At 43.8% G+C, this 22235-nt stretch overlaps 3 protein-coding genes across 4 annotated transcripts; 1 reads left to right on the top strand and 2 right to left on the bottom strand.

Annotated features, from left to right (window-relative positions):
• The first annotated feature begins 442 nt into the window (after positions 1-442).
• LOC115681578 (uncharacterized) lies at positions 443-4671 on the top strand. Of its 2 annotated transcripts, none has more exons than XM_056314452.1 (4): positions 443-783; positions 1699-2048; positions 2131-4094; positions 4362-4671. In XM_056314452.1, the coding sequence occupies exons 2-3, from the start codon at positions 1702-1704 to the stop codon at positions 4076-4078; spliced, it is 2295 nt and encodes a 764-aa protein (XP_056170427.1). In that variant the 5' UTR covers positions 443-783; positions 1699-1701; the 3' UTR covers positions 4079-4094; positions 4362-4671. The 2 variants fall into 2 exon arrangements, with proteins under 2 accessions (XP_056170427.1, XP_056170435.1); XM_056314460.1 differs by lacking the exon at positions 443-783 and adding an exon at positions 838-991.
• A 2002-nt stretch (positions 4672-6673) lies between these two features.
• LOC115680490 (pentatricopeptide repeat-containing protein At5g64320, mitochondrial-like) lies at positions 6674-8869 on the bottom strand. Its single transcript, XM_030604295.1, has one exon. The coding sequence runs from the start codon at positions 8867-8869 to the stop codon at positions 6674-6676; it is 2196 nt and encodes a 731-aa protein (XP_030460155.1).
• Positions 8870-14153: 5284 nt separating this feature from the next.
• LOC115680019 (uncharacterized) lies at positions 14154-17946 on the bottom strand. The gene is made up of 3 exons (XM_030603774.2): positions 17454-17946; positions 15596-16982; positions 14154-15503 (listed from the first exon to the last, which is right to left on the bottom strand). The coding sequence occupies exons 1-3, from the start codon at positions 17725-17727 to the stop codon at positions 15299-15301; spliced, it is 1866 nt and encodes a 621-aa protein (XP_030459634.1). The 5' UTR covers positions 17728-17946; the 3' UTR covers positions 14154-15298.
• Positions 17947-22235: the final 4289 nt, after the last annotated feature.

The following is a 22235-nucleotide window of genomic DNA, read 5'->3' as shown; positions in this document are numbered from 1 at the left end:
CGTCATCGAGAGATATGGACGAGTAAAATTATGAAATTATGAGAATCATATTCATTTAGACAAAGATCCTCTATCCCGTTCGATGTCCCCGTTAGTACTTCAATAAATGCCATTTGTGGATACATTGCTCCCACATCTTACGGTTACCCATCTTTCAATGAATTTCAACAATTCGGGTGGACGAGCCACCAAGCAAAAAATCCCGATATAAATAGCAAATCTCATCTCCATATCACCTAGTGTTTCGACCTCAATATCAATCAACAAGTATATATATATGCGCGCGATCTTATTAATGGAGGAAAAAATTCAATTTGAAGGTGTGTCTTTTTTTTCGAAGATTAGTGCAAAATTAGATGATAATTTACTTTCACCTAATTTTCTTTTTTTAATTAGATAAATATCGACAGTCCTTGAACATTATTTTAGCCTTAAAAAAAAAACGAAAAACAGAGCCGGCAAGAAACACGCCACAGAGGAGAGCCTTCCTCTTCCTTCTTCACCAGCTCTGCTCTAGGGTTTCGATCCGATCTCTTCCGTCTCTCTTCTCCGATCGCTCGGCCCCTCTCCTCCCCCTTCGCCGGCAACCGGAGCGCCGGCGTCCGGCTGCCCAGATGGCCGGCGACCCTCGACGCGGAGCGTGCTTCCCCCGAGATGGCGAGTGATTCCGGTAACCCTGCTGCTCGTCGCCGCTCGAAATTGCTAGGACCGGTTAGAGATTTCGTGGGTTGGATGTGAACTGGAAATGTAGCAGTTTGCCGCTTTTCTCGTGGCACGAAACGGGTACGATTTGTATGATGTGATGCTTCTCTCTGCATCTATCCTTGCATTGGATACTGACTTTGGAGGCGACGCATCAGTTTAGTTCCTTTGGTCTGTGAGCAGTCTGGTTTGTGGGAGAGGACGGTGATGTTTTTGGCGGTTTCGATGGCTAAAAGACGAAGACTTTATGATTAATTTGATCAGGCGATGAGATCTGTAGCTAGCACAGGTGCGCAATTTCAGTAATTTAAATAGTTATGGGTGCCAAGGTTTTTCATAGTTTTAAGTTCTGGTGCGAAGTTTGCCGGAATGTTAAAGGGAAAGAAAATTGCGCGGCAGAAGTTTTCTTCTTTAGTGATAAGATCATGTGCCCTTGTGCGAATACGCGGGAAGAGAGAAAGAGTATAGGACATGAGAGACGAAACGGAGTATCTGGTTTTCTGTAATGAATCAAGCTGCCCTTTTAGTGAATCCGGACAAGAAAGATATTTACCTGCTTCTTAACTACGAGTTTTAGTCGGACTTCATAGTAAGACCACTTTATGACAAGCATTGGAATGCGGGAGGGTTTGGATAAAACTCTTCATATCCTTTGCGTCTGGGCAGAGGCATAAGGAAGAAAGAGAGTTTCAAATGAGGGGGACAGACCGATAGGGCAGAGGCAGTTGTTCGTCAACGGCATCTTGGTCCATTGGAAAGAAGGATGTGTATTTAGACATTTGCAGTGTGGATTTAACCCTTCCTTATCGATAGTGTCATCGCTTTTACATTATTTGCATAAGCAGCTGAACCAAAGTCTCAGATTCTGGCCTGTGACTGCAGTTTCTCTTTGTGAATTTGCATAAAGAATGTTGCTGGATTTCACTTATGTGTTTTTGCAGTGGCAGAGTTTTTAGCTTGTGGAATGATTTGCAAGAAATTTTTTTGCTGTGGCAGGCCATGGCAGGAACGAGAATAATAGCTATTTGTCAATCCGGTGGTGGATTTGAGACTGTTGGGGATGGTTCTCTATCATATCGAGGTGGCGAAGCTCATGCTATTGACATTGATGACCAAGTGAAGTTTAATGATTTCAAGAATGAAGTAGCAGAAATGTTTAATTGCAACATCAATTCTATGTCCATCAAGTACTTCCTACCAGGTAATAGGAAGACACTGATAACCGTCTCAAATGACAAGGACTTGAAGAGAATGGTAAAGTTCCATGGGGATTCTGCTACTGCAGATATTTACATCATAATGGAAGAAGCTGTTGTCCAAGAAGTGTCAAACATGCCTGCCAGTAGGTAAAATATCTATTAGCTTTCAAAAATGAACTTGTCTAAATTTTTGGACTTTTGCTTGAAACCTGTTGTTCCTTATTTGTAGATCCAGCAGGACAACTTTGTCAGAAGCAGCAGTTTCAGTCGACGCCCCTCTTGATGTTGTGGATGATATTGTGGTTGACACAGAGCATCCTGACATTCCACTCATTGCCCCTCTTAATGTGATCGCTCTCAACCATATTGAACCCCATGTTGATATGCAGACCGATGTTTCTCCTATTCTGCCTCTCATTGCTTTTGATAGTGAGAAGCATGCCAAAGGTGCACAGCAGTGGCAGAATGCTATTACTGGTGAGGGCCAAAGATTCAGTGGTGTCCATGAGTTTCGTGAAGCTTTGAGGAAATATGCCATCGCCCATCAGTTTGCATTTAAGTATAAGAAGAATGACAGTCACCGTGTCACTGTCAAATGCAAAGCGGAAGGCTGTCCTTGGAGGATCCATGCGTCTAGGTTGTCGACCACTCAGTTGATATGCATTAAGAAAATGAATTCAACACACACTTGTGAAGGGGCTGTTGTAACAACAGGACATCAGGCTACAAGAAGTTGGGTTGCTAGTATAATTAAGGAAAAGTTGAGGGTTTTCCCGGATTACAAACCCAAGGACATTGTGAATGATATTAAGCAGGAGTATGGAATCCAATTAAACTATTTTCAGGCATGGCGTGGAAAAGAAATCGCAAAGGAGCAGCTCCAGGGTTCTTATAAAGAGGCATATAGCCAATTACCTTATTTTTGCAAACAGATTATGGAGACTAATCCAGGTAGTCTGGCTACTTTTACTACCAAAGAGGACTCAAGCTTCCATCGCCTTTTTGTGACATTTCATGCCTCGTTGTTTGGTTTTCAGCAAGGTTGCCGGCCGCTCCTTTTCCTTGATAGCCTTCCCATAAAGTCCAAATATCAAGGCACGCTGCTAGCTGCAACAGCTGCTGATGGCAATGATGCTGCTTTTCCTGTTGCTTTTGCTGTTGTAGATGTAGAAAGTAACGATAATTGGCACTGGTTTTTACTACAACTGAAGTCTGCGCTCTCAACATCTATTCCCCTAACATTTATTGCAGACAGGCAGAAGGGATTAAGAGAGTCAATTTCTGAGGTATTCGAAGGCTCATACCATGGTTTTTGCCTGAGATATTTGGCTGAGGAACTCATTAGAGACCTGAAGGGGCATTTTTCTCATGAAGTGAAACGTCTCATGGTGGAGGATCTTTATACTGCTGCTTATGCAGCCAGGCCTGAAAATTTTGAGCAGTGCATCGATAGCATCAAAAGCATCTCTCCAGAAGCTTATAATTGGATTATCCAAAGTGAACCGCAGAACTGGGCTAATGCCTATTTTCAGGGTGCACGATATAACCACATGGCCTCGAACTTTGGTGAGCACTTCTACAGTTGCATATCAGATACACAAGAATTGCCAATTACACAGCTGGTTGATGTGATCCGTGGCAAAATGGTGGAGTTAATTTGTACCCAACGGGCAGAGTCAAGCCGGTGGTTGTCCAAGCTTACCCCGTCAATGGAGGAGAAGCTTGAAAAGGAAAGCGTTAAAGTGCGTAGTCTGCAAGTGCTATTGTCAGCTGGTAGCACGTTTGAGGTTCGTGGAGAATCTATTGAAATTGTTGACATCGATCGCTGGGATTGTAGCTGCAAAGGGTGGCAGCTGACTGGTTTACCATGCTCTCATGCAATTGCTGTTATTGGCTGCATCGGTCAAAGCCCTTATGATTACTGTTCAAGATATTTCACAACTGAGAGCTATACATTGACATATTCGGAATCTGTGCATCCAATCCCTTCATCAGAGATACCAGTAGAGAAGGATGTTTGTCCTGCTACAGTTACCGTGACCCCTCCCTTTAATCGTCGTCCGCCTGGTCGGCCCACTACCAAAAAGGTTGGGTCCCAAGACATAGTCAAACGCCAACTGCAGTGCAGTAGATGCAAGGGCCTTGGGCACAATAAGTCCACTTGCAAGGATGTTTAGTAACTTGTTAGAAAATGTAAGTACACGCCTTTTTTTTTCCCTACCATTTCTAGCATTTGCACGTAGGGTTGTGTCCCTCGGGGCCATTCTTTGCACTCGCATTTAGGTGAATGTACATATCGATTCTTTCATTGAACTAGCTTGCAAATGTCCCTTCCCGCTAGGGCTATTCATAGTCTCTCAGCACTGAGAGAGATCCCCTCTCTTCTTTTCCCCTTCTCTTGCCTGCTACATTGCTTATGCCATTCAAACTGGTCCATACCCTTTTGTTCTCTATGGGCAGGAATAATCTTAAAGGCAGGGCGTCAAGAACCATTGATCTAACATTGCTCTGAGCAGCATAGATTGATACTAAAACCTGTCTTGTCTCGTAAATAAGCTGCCTCCTCCTTCTCTTCTCTCTCTTCGCTCAGTTGTATTTAACTTTGTCTTTGGTGATAATACGGAATGTAATCTTGGGATACATGTACTTTCTTCTTAGTTGCAGTCAACTAACTCTTCGGGAGGTAAAGTATTTCTTTAGCTGGTATTTTAGTGAAATGGCTCGACAGGCCATTCACAAGCCAGGAAAGATGGACTGTGTTTTGTCTTCACTCCTATAAACAGGAACAATTTTATTTTTTTTATCCCTTTGGGTGATGTTGACTGTGGGACAATGACATTAACGGCTTCCAATTAGTACCGAAAAATTGATGTATTCAATACTTGGTAAAATTAAGCACGTTTGATAAACAACTGGCTCTGATTTAAAAAATTCAGTATAGTCAAGAAATCACCAAGTCTCTGTGCGAGATGAGCTTACTCAATTCATTCAATAGAAAAGGCATTTAAATAGGGAATAAAACCTTATCTACTACATTGCTCAAAGCCTAGAATCTACCAAATAAACCACTGTTCTACATTCAGCAAGAGAAAAAGTATTATTCAATAGTCAATGTTTGAGTGTTACCAAACAAATTTTCAGCAATTACAATGATCAACACATAAAATACAATTTTTGAATGTTTAGTTTTACCAAACAGAGACCCTATGCCTCACTACAGATAAGTATTTTTATTGAAAGGACTAAATGACCCAAGAGCTAGGGGTTTGCTCGAATGGTCAATAATTTTTGAAAAAGTATCTGCTCGTTGCATTACGGCGGACGGTTATGGCTGTCCACTCCCTACGACGTTAGGTCGGGAAAATGGTTAAAGCTTTTATGGCTGTCCACTCCCAACGACGTTAGGTCGGGAAAATGGTTAAAGCTCGACCATTTTGGAATACTGGCTTTCTAATTCTGTTGAGCCAAAAAAAACCAGGCATTTTAATCCTTAAGGGCATGAAACACGGTGCGATCAAGTGCGAATGTGTTATATCTGTCGCAGAATGCTGGCAAAAGTGGAACTATTTCAGGGATGGCAAGTCTTTTGGTCCTTCCTTTGTTGCATTTATTTGTGCCGATGATACACGCTAGGCGGAAATGGGAGAAACTCTCGGGTGTCACGCTTAAACTTGTGTTACTGATCATGACCATCACGCTGTCAAAAGTTATTTCCTCCTTCGAGCCTTTGAGGGAATGTAGGGTACATGGCATGTAGCCATGTATGTACTGAAAAGTTGCAGCATTGAAAGCATATGTTCTTTCATAGACCAGAAATACAAACACGGGCATCACGCGCTCATTTTGTTCTTACCCTCCTCAGAAAAACTAAAAAGAAAAGCATGACATTTGAAAGGATTTCTTCAATCATGTTATTGAGACATCTGCAGTTAACACCCACCCACTCCCCACACCCCCCAACCCCACGCCACCCCACCCAACCCCGCGCCGCACCCCCCACCCACACACACACACACACAAACGCATAGGAAGCTTTATTTGGCGTATAATCTTGTCTAAGAACACTCCTTAAATAAGGAAAATAGCCCCCGATGAATTTTGTTGGGTATGATGCGATGATCGATCCTCATTCAACAAAGGGATGATTCTTTATGTAACGCGAAGAATTTTGCTGGGTTTGATTTACCTCGTGCAGGAGGGCTATATGTTAGATTGCTACTTGAATCTACCTCTTTGCCAAACCAGATGCTTCAACAATCTGTTGCGGTTAAATTGGGGAATTACATAATACGAGCCTCATGCGGTTGACCAGCAAATTCTCACCCATTATAGAATTCATATCAGGCTATCAAATCCCTGAAACACAAACAGAGCTTAGCCGCAAGAAGATTGATATGCGTCATGGAGGACAAGCCTCATTGTAAGTACGCAAGAAAAGAGAAATGGTCGAACTAGAGTGAACTCTACCACAAGGTTGAGTGGAAGTGTACAAATTGATTTTTTCATGTTATTTCCTGAAGATGAGTACAGTATTATACAGCTACGGTATCTATGATTCTTCTCTGGATTGCAAAACTGAAGAAAGAACAAACAAGTAAGTACTTGAGATCAATCAGCCATCAAGATGGCCCTAAGAACCTATCTTTCCTTTGCAGTATGCTTGGTTAACCACCGGATAATGTTTCAAAAGAGCCTTGAGGCCTATGGTGATTAAGACAGTTGCTTGTGGGAACATAACTGCAGAGGAGGCTAGAGATAAAAGGATTATAGAATCAATGATCACCCAAGCTCTCAGAAAGTATATCACTGACGCTGTCTCGAATGGTTGAATAATCAGACGCCAAGTTTCTACAGTCTACTTCCTCTCCAGCCTTAGATCCTATTACTAATCCATGGGTTTTAGCATCTGGTACCCAACCCTTTTCCAACATCAAGTCCAACAACTGTTGAGCTTTGCTCTTGTTACCCTCTTTCCAGAAGCCATTAATCAGTAAGCCGTATGTATCTGAATCTAGAATTTCATGATTGGAGACAACTCCATCAATCCCATTGGAGATCATATTTAACTGAGAAAAATTGGCAAAATGAGACACTAACTCAGATAAGACATCTGTTTCAGGTAATGAACCTTCACTAACCATCAAATTAAACAGAGATGAAGCATCTTTCATCCGATTCTGCAAGATCATGGTCTTTATGAGGATGCAATAAGCTTCCACACCAATTATGCATCCCTCAACCAGCATGAGTGAGTACATGGCTAGAAAATACTTAGCACTGCATTTCCTAGCCAACCCGTGCAAGATGATGGTGTATGCATCACTTGTACATATAGTACCACATTTCAAGGCCAATATTCTAACCTTTAATGCCTCATCAACACCTTTTGTGTCATAGATACCTTTAATCAGCTTACTAAATGAGCAAGATTCAAGAGGAACTCCACTCTCAGCCATGTAATTGAACACTTCAGCAGCCTCTAGAGTCTTCCCTTCCTCGCAAAGACCTTCAACTAGCTTAGAGTAAGAGAGAGAGTCCAAAATCCAACACTTGGCACAAACGTGATTGAATATCTCAAATGCATTATCGTACTTCCCTAATTTACAACAGCCAACAACAAGAGCTGATAATGTGAGGGAATTAGGAATGAAACCACTAACAGACATCCTGCCAAGAAATCCAAGAGCTTCTCTGAGCCTGGAGTGCTCGCAAAGCCATCTGATCAGAATATTCCAGGTACAGCAGTCAACTATATTCCTATAAGACATTTTCTCAAACAGTTCTTTTGCCAATAAAACTTTTCCAGCACTGCAGCAACCTTCCAGCAATCTATTGTAAGCAGAAGTCGCAGAAGCTTGTTTGTCTTCCAAGAACTCTATCGCCTCGTCTAATTGCCATGACAAACAAAAAGCATTCACGATATCCTCAAATGCGTCATCTGAGGGCGCAACACCACAATCTACCATACTCTCAAGGATGTCCTTCGCCTCATCAACCAAAAAGTTGTTGCACAAATGATGGATAACACTATTGTAAATCACTGGTTCTGGAGGAAAATTAGAAGCTTTCATCTTCTTGAACAGGCACATTCCTATTTCCAGCATATTTTCAATTAAAACAAGAGGAATGACACAGGAATAAAAACCTAAATCCAGCTCAGTCCCCAGTTCGAGCATCTCGCGCAACACCATACACAATTCGTCCACTCGGTTTTTAGATAGGAGGTTCCTAACAAGTATCTCGAAGGTTCTACTATTCGGAGCACACCCCTTCTTATCCATTCTCCTATATTGATCCAAAGCAGAATCAACCAAATCAGCCTCAAGTAGAGCCTCCAACAAATAATTTAAAGTCTCGACCGTCGGTACTCTTCCTGCTTTGACCATCTCTTTATACACAAACATAACATTCCTCAAATTCCTCTTCTCCTCCACAAGAGCACCCAGCACAACATTGAACATATCTACAGAGGGTCTATGATCACCTAGGTTCATGTTCGCAAGAACCCGCATCGCTTCGTCGAGCTTACCGCGCTTCACGAATTGATCGACCAGCGAGGCGAGAGCAGCTTCAGCCTCAGCCCCAATACACCCATCCGCGATCATACTCCGGCAAAACCCATCGATCTCTTGAATTTTCCCGGCCAGACCGAGCTTCAGAATCATCGTGGAGTACGTACCCACGGTGTGGCGGAACGCCCTTTGAAGGGAGACCCATCTGAACACCTTCACCGCAGATTCCACGTCGCTGGTGCTATCAAGAACCCGGATTAAGCTCTCCGGGGCGAGCTTGTTTCTCAAGAACTTGAGATTAGCCTCGAAGTCCGAGGCTTTCGGGGGACCGCGGTCGCTCTCCGAGTGAGTTTCGATGCCGACCGCGGCGCACGGGATCGAGGAGAAGCGCGCGGCAAGAGAGACCCAGATGGGGATTCTTCCGACAGATGCTAAAGCCGAAAGCTTTACGGACATCGAAGGGATTCATGAGCCTGGGTCAGTTCATGGAGGATGAAACCGATCGGAAAGATTCAGACACTCACCTCGAAGAAGCAGCAGTGTATCAGAACAGTGGCTTCAGCAACGGAGCAGACACAGGGTTTTTCGATGCCGTTTTTCTTGCTTTGTTGGGGGGTCGAGTTTTTATTAAAAATGTTTTGCTAGAAGTTATTTTCTAGGAAAATAATAATATTTTTTGATATTTAACTAAAATTTTAAAAAAAAAATCGAAAAATAGTTTTCATCATTTGGAAAGGAAAATTTGATTTTCCTAAGTATATATATACTATTTGAACACTGGTGACTTACGCACAGGCAATTGGGACACCACGCACAGGCGCCGAGATCCCAGGTTCAACTTCGATGGACCTCAACCCGGCGTTGAGGACCTGGGCACGGGCACTTAGGTCCCAAGCAAGAGCACAGTCATTGATCTCGAGTCCATAGAAACCGGAATCGAGAACCCATTGCCCGTACATGGATTCATAGCGCCCTGACCCGAGTCCACAGATGTAGGGCCTAAGGTCCAAGTGGTCGTGCTCGAATCCTCGACACCCAGGCCTAGGTCCACAAAGGCCGAATTTGGGACATAGCTGCCCTGGCCTAGGCCGAGGACCTTTATGACTCGGGTCCCTAGCACTCAAGCTCGAGTATTCGACACTTGAGCCTTGGTCCACCAAGGCTCAGCCCCGAATGCCAGTGCCCTTGCCCGATCCCTGGTGACCAAGCCGGGTCCTCAATGCTAAGCCCCAGAGCCACAAAGGCCAAGCTTGGGTTCATCAAGGCCAAGCCCAAGACCCTGGTGTTCGTCTTGGGTCCCTAGTGCCAGGGTTCGAGATCCTAGTTGCCGTTTTTGAGTCTCCAGCACACAGGCTCGGGTCTACAAAGACTAAGCTAGAGATCCCAATGCTCTTGCCCATATCTTTGGCGCCGAGCTTGGGTCCCCGTCGCCCATTCGGGTCCATTGAGGTTGGGTCGGGCGTGAGGGTCCTAGGCACGGGAACAAAGGTCTCGGCCTCAATGGACGAGATCCAAGCATGGGTACTGGGACCCAAGCATTTGCACGGGGGTTCCCAGCCCAACCTCCATGGACCATGGTACCCCGAGACCAACATGGACTCAGGCTCAAACACAGGGGATCTAGGCACAGGCAATGGAGTCTAAAGCCCAACCTCGATAGACCTAGACCCAGTTGTTGTAGACTGGAGTTAGGCATGAACACTAGGATCTCGAACCTCGGCCTCGATGAACTCAGGCTCGGACCTAAGGGACTCGAGCCTAAGCGTTGAGGACCCGAGCCCGAGCTCCGAGACCCGGGCATGCCTTTTGTGGACCCCAGGATTTGGGCACAGGTACCGAAGTCTCACGCTCAGCCTTTGTGGACCCAAGCTAGGTGTTAAGGCAACAAGCACGAGAACCAGAGCCTTATGCTCGACCTCGATGGACCCGGGCACTATTATCGAGGTCTTATGCTCAACCTAGATGGATTCGAGCGCGAGTGCAGGGATCCATGCATGGACACTGGGATGGACATCGGGGTCTTGATCTCGAGTGTAAGCGCTAAGGACCCGAGCACGGGCATCGAGGTCGGGGGATCGGCCTTGATGGACTCAAGTCTGGGGGTTGCAGACCCGAGAACAAGTGTTAGGGCTAGGTGTGAGCGGTTCCAGGTTCCACCTGGAACCTACCCTCGAGTACAGGTTCCTCATTTTTTGGAATTTGGGACATATCCGTCATAACCTGGAACCTAGAACCTACCTTGTCACAGGTTCTAAGGTCAGTTTCAGGGTCCAATAGGTTCTTTTTTTTTTGTTTCATTTTTAGTTAAATAAAACGAAAATGAACGCAACAATACCAAATAAGCTTATTATTCACCAAAGAAAATACAAAAAATTGATTTTCCTAGCATTATGGTTCAAATAAATACAATTAAAATTATAAGTCATTGCGTCAATCGATACGCAACAGAATTCATAAGCCATTAGCATGTCAATCAAGACAATATCCATATCCAGGACCACAAATAAAATGGGAAGCAGGAAAAGAAGATGAGCTTTTGGTCCTCAAAGATCCATGAAAATTTGTTCCAAATTCTAACCACCTAAAATCAAAAGAAACAACAATCATAGTTGATGACTTAATAATAGTTTTAAATTTAAAATTGAAGTATCATGTATCGATTATTTGTAACTGCTGCTACAACTTTTTCTTTTCATCCATTATTGCAATGGTTGTAACTATGCAACCATCAAGCTTAAGATATTTCTTAAAAGAGTGAATAATGAAAACAATCAATCTCACTAAATAACAAAAACTTGGCATAGATACATAACAGTGAATACCCAAACATAACAAGTCAAGGGCAAAAGTACACTAGAAGTGCCATAACTTGTGTACGGCGATCACTTTGGTGCTATAACTTTTTTTCGGATCACTTTGGTGCCAACTTTTTGAAAATTGATCACTTTAGTGCCAATGCCGACGTGGCTCGCGAAATCCGATGTGGCGCCGACACGGCTCGCCGAGAGGGTTCGGTCGGCATTAAAAACCAAAAACGACGCCGTTTAGCCCGCCGACGTGTACTTTTAAAAAAATTAAATTATATTTAAAAAACTGCGCAGGCGGCGAGGGAGCCCTCGCCGCTGCCTAACCCACCACCGCGGAAGGGCCGGGCGGTGGTGGGCGCAGTGGCTCGGCGAGGGCCGGATCCGGTGAGGCGAGACCTCGTCGTCGCGACCCGGGCGACGCGAGGTCTCGCCTCGCCCAAAGTAAGGCGAGGCGGACTCGCTGCCGCTCGGGTCGCGACGGCGAGGTTTGCCTCGCCTCGTCCGGCGAGGCGAGACCTCGCCGTCGCGATGGCGACGGCGAGGTCGGCTCGCTTTGCCGGGCGAGGCAAGACCTCGCCGTCGCTCGGGTCGCGACGACGAGGTCTCGCCTCGCCGAACGAAGGCGAGGCCGACCTCGCCATCGCCGGGTCGCGACGGCGAGGCGCGACCTCGCTCGCGGCGAGGCGAGACCTCGCCATCGCCTCAGTCGTGACGGCGAGGTCTCGCCTCGCCCGGCCGACGGCGAGGTCTCGCCTCGCCGGATCCGGCCTCGCCGGGCTCGGCGAGGGTCGCCGGATCGGGCCCTCCTGGGCTCGGCGACCTCGCCGACCACTGCGCTCACCACCACCGCCCTTCCCGGCGATGGTGGGTTGGCGGCAAGCGGCGATGGCTTCCTCGCCGCCGCGCAACTTTTTTTTTTTAAATTAAAAATTTGAAAAAAGCTACGTAATTTTCACCGTGTACAAGTCGACCATTTTTTAATATAAATGCCATGTCGCTTTTTGGCCGGAGTCACTAAAGTGATCGATTTTCCTCCGACTTGCACCAAAGTGATCCGAAAAAAAATTATGGCCCCAAAGTGATCGCCGTACACAAGTTATGGCACTTATAGTGTACTTTTGCCCAAGTTAAGCAAAGCAATGAGCATGCGAATGGTACCACAATATATCAAAGGTCTAAATAAACCTTAGGAATGCTCTACATAACAAGTTAAGCAAAGTAATGAGCATGCAGATGGAGATGAGAATTTGAGAGCTAAGAAGTGAGAAGTGAGGAGGAGTAAGAAAATTAGGAATTTTAGATTTAGGATTTCCGGTTCCATTCCCGGTTCTCGGTTCCAGTTCCCGATTTCGATTCCAGTTCTCGGTTTCGATTCCGATTCCGGTTCCGGTTCCTAGGAACCTGAACCGGAACCAGAGGTTTTTAAAAAAATGGAACAGGGAACCGGAACCTCCCTCCTTAAGATTGAGAACCGGTCCGGTTCTCGGTTCTACCCTAGACCCATGTTCACTCCGGTTCCATTCCCGGTTCTCGGTTACGGATCCCGATTTCTATTCCAGTTCTCTGTTTCAATTCCCGGTTCCGGTTCCGATTCTCGGTTCCGATTCCGGTTCCGGTTCCTAGGAACCCGAACCGGAACCAAAGGTTTTTAAAAAAATGGAACCGGGAACCGGAACCTCCCTCCTTAGGATCGAGAACCGGACCGGTTCTCGATTCTACGGTTCTACCCTAGACCCATGTTCACCCCTAGTTAGGGTTCATGTGCCCAAGCACAGAGTTTTTTGTCCAAGCACCTATATTTAGTCATATTTTAGAAAATAATTTCCAATTCTTTAAAGAGGAGGTCATTTTTCCTAAATTTTATCATAGGATTTCCGTTGACTAGCATTTTCCTAATTGATCTAAACGCCGGAAAATAAGGAAAATGTTATCCGCAAAATAAACAAAGCCTAAGTAAAAGAAAAGCTATACACGAAATTACTGGTCAATATTAAAAATATCTTAACATGATATATAGTATTTTTTATAAAATAAAAGTCAAAATGTGAGCAGGGCGAATTTGGAAATAAATCCCTGGTAAAAAGCAAAAATCCTTCCAAACAACTTATTGGCTTCAGTGGAAGTAAACATTAGACCGGCAGTATTAAACACAATGGGCTTACACGATACTAATATTTACATGTAGCAAAGTTTTAAATATGAATAGAACGACTAAGGATTATGCTAAGCTATTAGCTTGTCGTAGAAACAAACACATTTTCATAATGAGTCGATAATCTCGCTTATTAAATAAAAGTACCATGTTTCGGATACGCGTTCATGCGAAAAAAAACAAATTGGAACCCCTATCACAGCAAAAAGTATTTTGTGTGTCGATTACGCGGTGGTGTGATGTAACTCATTCAAACCAATCATGCATTCGACGTTTAAAAACCTCTCTCGATGTAATCGCTGCATAATAGATCTTGTCCCATTGTTACTTCTTCATCATGTGATTATGTCCTTCTCCGCCGCCTTGTTCTTTAACAAGGAGTTCCGAGGTAAAGCAAGGTAACTTGGATAAATTTCTTACTAATTCATCCCATGTCACTCGATAAACATGTCGAATTATTGTGGAATTTATCAGTTAAAACCAGAAATGGGCGACATTCCGGAAAATCGTTTGCATTTCTTTGCACCTTCCTCCTTCTAAACTGTAGCAAAATATTCATATACAGCAGTAGCAGGCGAAAAGCATCACTCTCATGCTATAGGGATTTCTTGCAGAAACCTCTGCTTTTGAGTAGGATGTTCCTAGAGAGATCAACCTGGCCAAAGGGTGTCCCTTCTAACAATTGCCGAAACCACCAAACTCATGCAAACATTCCAACTTGCCCTTACTATGAATTACAGAGGTATTCCTAGTACCAAAACTTAAAGAAATGATGATAATAGGAAGAGAAACTAATGACAGCTTATATAACAGGATGATCGGCATCAGATAATAGGCTCATCAAGATATCCCACAATTACATCACCCCTTTCAGTTCTGCTTGACGAGAACTGTAAACGAGATCCGGAAAAGGGACAGACACAAAGGGCAAAGTAGAGTCTAATAAGAACCAACAAGTTTCACCAAGTATTATTACCTTATTAATACAGGAATTACATACCACTGTACATAAAGCTCAATAACTTCGCTCGGACTTCGGAGAGCTAATTTTATGGCATCCATCCCTGTGCTTAAAAACTTCTCTCCTCGTCCTTTTCTCGACATCGTGTGAGATATGATGTGAATGAAGCGACGTGATAACGGGACACAAATTGGCGTCGGGTTGTAATCCATTACGTAAAGCTTCGCAAAAACTGATCGTGTAGAGTTTCATTGCGGCATATATTTGAAGGATCCACCATTCCATAGCCAAAGCCTAAACTTCCAGCAGAGAGAAGACCCATTTTCCAACAAACTAGTAGCATCTCTTGCTCGACTTCTTTTGACAGTCTAAGCATCAGATCAATGAAGCAAGGAGCCTTTTTGCAAGAACCTCCAACTTGCTCCATAAGAAAAGACCAACAGTAAATTCCACCGTAATATGGCTGCATGAATAGTTAAATCCATAGAATGATTCCACGTGTCTCAGTTCTAAAAGGTCCCGGCGTAAGTTGGAAAGATATCATCATCATATGCCCATAGTCAAAACACCTAAGGCAAAAGTGTAAAGCACATGGCAAAGGAATCTATATCCAACAACTTGCAGACCTCAAAGCTTCATGTTCCAAGGGTTTAACTACTCCTTCAATACATTAGACCAGGATACGGCCCTTGGTTTTCTCAGATACCAGTCATCCAAATGATAGTAACTTACCACATTTTCACCAAATACAACCCACCTTCACATTCAGTGTATGGTATGCTTCCATGCAAGACGACCCCCTTAGTTATGGCAGATAGAGGATCTAGGACTAGGAAAGGTGAGTTATAAACTCCAAAAGAAAAAAAAATCTAATGGGCAAAAATCAAAAGTAAAGAATCCTAGATGGAGATGGGGTAATAGGGGCTCAACTCCCCAAGCCCCCCGGGTCTACCTACACTCCTTGCCTATTCCCAACCACTCCCCCATCCGTCGTCACTGGCCACAGAGTTGGTGTTGGCCTCCGCGAGAGTAATCTTAAGAGGCTGCCATCCTGATTGGTGGTGCAATATCCATCTTTTCCTCGTAAGTATTAGGTTAAGAATTTGTAGAACCTCACCTAAAGCAAGTTGTTTCAAGCACATGCGCTTCATAGTCATACCCGCTTCATACCTAGATGGCAAGCAAGAGAACATGTAAGTGAATCTTTCTCAATGCAAAAACTGTAGAAATACCACGTATGAATTCATAATAAGAGGACCAACCTGCACTGAGAAGCCAGAATTGCAGACCGTCCGACGGATGATGTCAAGAAATTCTGAATCTCACGCCATGTTGCCTTAGGATAATCGTTTGCATTCCCGGCAGGGTTCACACAATTCCACAGTTTTTCATTCTTACCAACATACAATTGGACGTTGCCTAAATTTTGCTTCACTATCATTTGATGCTCAATGGCACTCTCTAGGCCCTGTTTCACATCAGTGTTGCGATGCTTGGCATCTCCATATCGAATGCAATCAATTATATTGGCTTCAGTTGGCATAATCTTTTCGTTCTTTAGGGTGTCCAAGGCGAGTAAGATAACTCCTATAAGACTTTGGATGTACTCGGAAGGTTTTGGATATCCAGAAGTTCCCCAAGTACCATTACTTGGAAAATCAGGAGTAGATGGGGCACAGGAAGTTGAGGATGGATACTCAGGGCATCGAGGAAACCTATTGTTCACGGTGTCATGATAGGTTGATGGCTTGTTTTTGACAAGGTTAGGCCTCTGTTTTAGCTCTCCATTCGGCTGATGAAAAGTAGGAGGATTCTGAACATTGCTTGGGTGAGCCGAAATATTTAACTTACTGATGTCTGGAGGACCCTGTGAACTCCTAGGCCTATCTGGCCGAGGAGGCACCACAGGAGTGCTACTAAAAGGAGGGCTGTAGGGCGGATACAAATTCGCTTGTGGGAGTGCGCAATGCACAGGAAAGTCTGGCCAGTCTGGCCTTGGAGGGGGTGGATAATGAATCGGATAATTGCCTTGCCCGTTGCTATGGCTCCAAGAAGGATCGTGATTGCCAGTCATAACAGATCCACCAACAGGACCCCTATGGTTAGATGCGCCTTGCTGGTAAAAGCTTGGATTGTTTTGATCATCTCCAGACCCAAAGGATGCACTCGAATTCTTTGGACCAGAATGACCCATATTTTTCCGGTTCCCTTTTCCTTTATTATGTTTAGGGTCATGACCCTTTCCCATATTGGGAGACTTCTTATGGTTCCCTATATGAGAACTTTCGGAATGGACATCCCCAGGTTGCTTCATCGGAAAAGAATTAGAAACTGGGACCGGTAATGTTTCCGAACTAGAAGAACCAAAAACATGGTTACCAAACTGTTGTGACTCGATGATCGTCAAAGGAGGCCCACCAGCCACGAGACTGGTCCACAACCACACGGTCTTTGCAGCGGCCTGTAAGGGTGCCGACGCCTTTTGAGGCTGCGCTAGAAGAATGTTGTATCTTCTCATGCGCAGCTGATGAAGAGCATTAGAAAAGTCTCGATCGCCAGAGATCAAAAGATAATTAGCTGGCGCAGGATTGTCCACCGCCCAGAACAACATGTCCACCAGTATCTTCTTATCGCTCGCGTCTTTAACACCTGCGAACGTTAACTGACTTAGCTTATGTTTCCATCCCAAAAGCAACGGAAGATAGGCAGTAGCTCCATGGTCAAGAATATCCATTTGCAGAGGACAAATTGGAGCTAAATTCACGTCCAAGGATGCCCTAACAACCGAGTAGATCTAGACACGCCTCTTAAACTAGAAACCCAAAAACTGCAGAGGTACAATGACCATCTAGCTTAGATGCCTTTTTAAAGCTCAATCAAAGTATACCCAGAGACAACCACGGGTGTCACCAGCCCTAGATCAAGCTCATGCTTAATTCAGCCGAAGCGATCAAACTTGAACGGAGAAAACAAAATCAATGGCCGATCAGCACGAACACGTAGAGGTAAAAACCGAATCTTTCACCAGAAGATCACAAAGAAGGAACACTATGAATTCGCACATCGATCAGCATCCACAAGCGGAAGAGGAGGGAGGGAGGGGAGGGGAGGCGTCGTTACCGGCGGGGACGTGGTTGAGAGCGATGCCGGTGCTGGAGAGCGCCTGCTGGACAGCGGCGGGGATGCCCGTGGTGTCGCCGTAGGAGGAGATGGAGACGGGGCCGCTGTAGTTGAGCTTGGCCAGGGCGGAGCTGATGTTCTGGGCGATGGCGTGGGGGTCGCACCCCTTGGGCACGTGGCAGTTCTCGATGTCCCACCACACCGACGTCTTCGCCTTCACGTACTGCGCCTCCGCCAGGCCCCCTCCTCCCCCGCCGTCGCCGCCGCCGCCCATGGTTCCCGAGATCCTCGCCGCAGATCGCGATGGCCGCCCAAACCGACCGGGGCTCACATACCCACCTCGCGAATGGCGCCGGGAGAACTGGGTCGAGCCCCTCGGGTGTGCCTTGTAGAGAGAGAGAGAGAGTGGGTGGGGGAGGAGAGGAGAGAGAAAGAGAGAGGTAGGTGCGGTGGTGGTGGTGGTGGTGAGGAGTGAAGAAGACCAGCGGGGAGGATGACGACTCTTTCTTTCCAAGGTTGGCCTTCGCTTGCTTTGAATCATGTTCAAAGGGGTCCCCCGTCCTCGGTACTATGATTGATGATGCTTTGTCTTTCTTTTTTCTTTTCCTTTTCTTCTCTTTTCTTTTTCCTTCCTCAATTTAGACAAAAAACTAGTTATAAAAATAAAAAAAATAAAAAAAATATTGGGGATGTCCACGGTCTCGGGTCACGATTTTCGATACAATTCGCGCGCCTCGGGGGAACGGGCGCACCGAGCCGACCGTAATCCGCGATCGAATCGGACCGGCCTCGGCTCCGGAGCTCGATTTGGCTCCCGATCGAGCCGAGCCGCTTCGTTCTTTTATTCTTGTCGATTTTCGTTGACTCGGGAGTGCATACGAACTCAATAAAAACGAGTTGTTTCATTTCTCTGTGGTATAAAAATAATTTGGAGGGGGCATAATGACCCTAGAATTTCATGAAAGGCCAATATATTTTTGTGGACAAATTGTGAGTTGAATTTCTCGACACAATCTTTTCATGCGATCCGATAGATCTTTTAATTTGGGGTGCGTTTGTTTCAGGAAAAGTATTTTTTCGGGAATCCGTTTTTCTAATTTTCGCCAAAAATGATTAGTCAACTAAAAACACTTTCCAGTCAAGGAAAATATTCACGTATAAAATTAGGAAAGTGAATTCCCTAGTCTAAGAAGGTGAAAATACTTTCCAGAATTGCTTCCCTTTACTTTTTTAATATTTTATTCTTTTCTTTCTTTTTTCTTTTTTTCTTTTTCTTTTTTATTTTTAAAAATAAAAAATATTTAAAAATTCGAAAATTTTTTTGCCTGAGATAAAATCATGAGATTGAAATCATTTTCCAAATGAGATCCGAACATCAGAAAATATTTTTGATCACATATCACTAAACAAAGGAAAACTAACTATTTTCTTGAAAATGATTTTCCGGAAAATATTTTCCAAAAACGTTATATTTTCCGTAAAACAAATGCACCCCAAATTTGAATTCAAATCATTTTTGTCCTACAATTGCTATAATAAATTTCCTTACATGATTTAATTTAGGGCAAGAGCCACCAAAAGTCCTAAACCATGTCAACTGTGATACATTTACCTGCATGACACATTTACCCTAATATTTTCCTTTGACACAAAAAATACAAAACGTGTACCTGCATAACACATTTACCCTCTATCAAAGTGCTATCAATGTGAACCATTAAAAATCTGCGTGCATGGATACAATGTTCTAAGTGAAATAAAACCGACATTGTTTTGCTAACGGAAACTTGACGAAGGATAAGTGTGTCACATAGATACAAATTTAGGGTTTTCTATGACACAAGAAAAAATTTAGGGTAAATGTATCTCAATGGGTATAGTTTGGAGTTTTTAATGTCACAAAGTAAATGTGTCGCAATGGGCTTATTTTGAGGATTTTTTGTGATTCTTTCCTTTTAATTTATTGGAAACTTTGTTTTGGTCGAAATTTATTGAATTTTTTTTTAAGTGAACGTAATAGGCCACATGGTTGCAACTTTGAAAACTCACAACAAAAACAAAATATAATACAACCTCCAACCTCCAAAAAAAAACAAACCCTTTTCATTAATTTGTTTTTGGACCATCTTTCCTTTTTCTTTCCGGTAAGAAGGCCATTTTGAATCGAATCGAATCGATCCGCCTTTGCTAATCCCTCCGCGCACGAGCTGCAAACAAAAGTCCAATATAACTCTATGGCAAATTTCTTTCTCGCAAATCCGGAATTTGATTTAATTCGGGCAACAAAACATCGATACGGGTTTTTATTTTAATTTTTTGCAGATGCTTAAAAAAGGGGATAAATTGGCAATTACAGCTAAAGCTTTGGACATGGACGTGATGTGAAGTCCACAATGTGAAAAATGCAAAGATAGGAGTCTCGATCGTGGAATTTTATTGCGAGTGGACGGTGCCGCGACGAGTGCGAATTGGTTTGAGTTGATGTGTTTGGATTGGGTCCTCTTTGGGGTCAACGAGGAAGCTATTTAATAGTCAATGTGTTGAAAAGATATTAGTTGCCACAGTCGTGTATATAATTTAGGACCTGAGCATATCCTTAAAAGACTCCATCTCGGTTCTCGTCCGGATCTCGAGATCATCGGGATGTAAAACTTTCAGAAGGTATTCTCTTTTCTTAGGGAAGAAAAAGATTTAGGATGAATCGGGAATGCAAGACATGCGGGCACCGACAAGTTAAAATAAGGAACGCATCTGTGGAATTTGTTCGTTCATATATATAAAACAGACAGGCCACAAGAGGCCCTTTTGGAGTTTCGGCTCCTCTTCTGTGGTGAGGTTACCTTGTTACCAAACACCAATGATCTACGGAAGACCCATGATTAAATAATGTAGATCGTAAGTGTAAAATATTTTTTTACACAGCTAGTCGTGAAAATCGAAGCTCTTGTCTATGCGACGGTGGACGAGGATACAATGATCGAATTTTACGAGTCAATTGTTTTCGTGGGATCAAATTGGTCGGTCGTAAGTAATCGGTATGAAACTTTCATATTGTCGTCGGATTACCTTGAACATTTACCAATAGTTCAGGGACTACATTGGATACATTAAAAGTCTTTGAACAACATTGCACATTGGATCAAAATTTATCGTTTACATTGCACAAATGAAAAGTTTAGGGACAACATTGTACATTGGACCAAAGTTCATAAACCATACTAAACAAATTAAAAATTCAGGAACAATATTGCACATTGGACCAAAGTTCAAGGACCACATCGAGCAATTAAAAGTTCAGAAACGACATTGCGTACTAAACCAAAGTTGATGGATTATTTGTGTTCTTTTCCCTAAATAATTCTATAATATTTTTTTTTATAATTCAAGGGCACGATTTATTACTTTGGTATCCGAAAGGGAATCGGTACAACAACTCACCGCCGTGCCTCCCTACTCAAACCTTAATCACGAAGGCAGGAATCGAACCTGTCATCGATTTCCGTGCGATCGAGCCAATTTTCCTAATGGGTTAAGCATGGAATATTATCGTATTGTGCTTTTTGGGGGGAGGAGTGGGGGGATGCTTTTTGTGACGCCCATGATTTGCTCGCTTTTCTGGCCTATTGTGCATGTCTTTATCTCGAACCACCTCATCTTGTCTATAAAAATAGATTAGTGGGGGCTTTAGAAAAAATTGATTTTATAAACTAACCCCAATTAATTAACGCATGGTGGACGTGTCAAGCTAATTTTGCAATTGGATGAGCCACATGGCAGTGGTCTTTAGGAGAATGCAATTGTATAGTCAATTTCCTAATTAGAAATAGTTTCCGTTTCTGAAAATTATCTAATCAGGTCTAAACTTATTGTGCAGATATTAGTTCAGTCCTGAATTTTTCAATTTTGTCAATCGAGTCCTAAACCTTTGCACGAAACTCCAATACGTTCTTTTCGATCAAATATCGCCGAAAAACTCTGACGGACTGGTGTGCCACGTAGGACGGCCGGCAATGACTAGACCACCACGTCAACGATTTCCGGCGAAAATTGACCGGAAGGACTGCATTGGAATTTCGCGCGGAGACTCGGGAATCAATTAACGAAATTGAAAAAGTTTAGAATTGAAATGGCATTCGTACAGTAGCTTTACGATGGATCGGCTAATTTCCTCTTTGATTTGAATTTTATCATCGATATAAAATGGGGAAATTTTTAGGAACAATCGATGTGAGCCGTCCAAATAGTGCTGTAATGACATCTTTCATTCAAAGTCATCACCTAATTGCAGAGGTTCTTAATAAATAAGTGGGTAAATTAACCGGCGGCTAACTCTTTTCTTCCTTGGCGTGGGGCTGCTGGACTCTGACTTCCACGGTCCAAGTCCGGCCAAGCAATTATGCGGAGCACAAAAAGGGTCCACTTGACTTTAACCCCTTCCATTAGGAATTGGACTTTGGAATTTGATGCGACCCGTTTTGTGGGTCTCTCTCATATTCTTGTTTCCACAAGTTGGGTCGACATCTAGATTGCCCATGTACTCGTCTTCCCCGTGTCCACGCGACGCCGGGGCCATCTGAACACGCACCCTCGAATGGTCATCAGGTCTATATGCGCGCGTATATGTATACGAGCACGAGTGGAGAAGGGGAGAAGCATTTTGTTCCGTGATATCGAATTTTAGGAGAAAGGCGGTATTGATTGTGCAGGGGAGGAGAAACGATTAATCGGACCGCCCCTACGGTTATTGTATGGAATGCTTTTGCATGGGGGAGAAGATGTGGG

This window comes from Syzygium oleosum, unplaced genomic scaffold (genome assembly GCF_021117445.2).
Source record: "Syzygium oleosum isolate NSW1041296 unplaced genomic scaffold, Sole_v2.1 Sole_v2.01, whole genome shotgun sequence".
Lineage (NCBI taxonomy): Eukaryota > Viridiplantae > Streptophyta > Magnoliopsida > Myrtales > Myrtaceae > Syzygium > Syzygium oleosum.
Note: the sequence above shows the minus strand (reverse complement) of the source record. Positions and strands in the feature narration are given on the sequence as shown.

Excerpts from the sequence above, each read along its gene's own strand:
- LOC115680490 (XM_030604295.1), bottom strand. The coding sequence starts at position 8,869 with ATGTCCGTAAAGCTTTCGGCTTTAGCATCTGTCGGAAGAATCCCCATC.
- LOC115680019 (XM_030603774.2), bottom strand. The coding sequence starts at position 17,727 with ATGGGCGGCGGCGGCGACGGCGGGGGAGGAGGGGGCCTGGCGGAGGCG. Across the intron at positions 16,983-17,453 it reads TCTCAACCACGTCCCCGCCG|GTGTTAAAGACGCGAGCGAT; the intron begins GTAACGACGCCT and ends TAACGTTCGCAG. Across the intron at positions 15,504-15,595 it reads ATTCTGGCTTCTCAGTGCAG|GTATGAAGCGGGTATGACTA; the intron begins GTTGGTCCTCTT and ends CTTGCCATCTAG.
- LOC115681578 (XM_056314452.1), top strand. The coding sequence starts at position 1,702 with ATGGCAGGAACGAGAATAATAGCTATTTGTCAATCCGGTGGTGGATTT. Across the intron at positions 2,049-2,130 it reads TCAAACATGCCTGCCAGTAG|ATCCAGCAGGACAACTTTGT; the intron begins GTAAAATATCTA and ends CCTTATTTGTAG.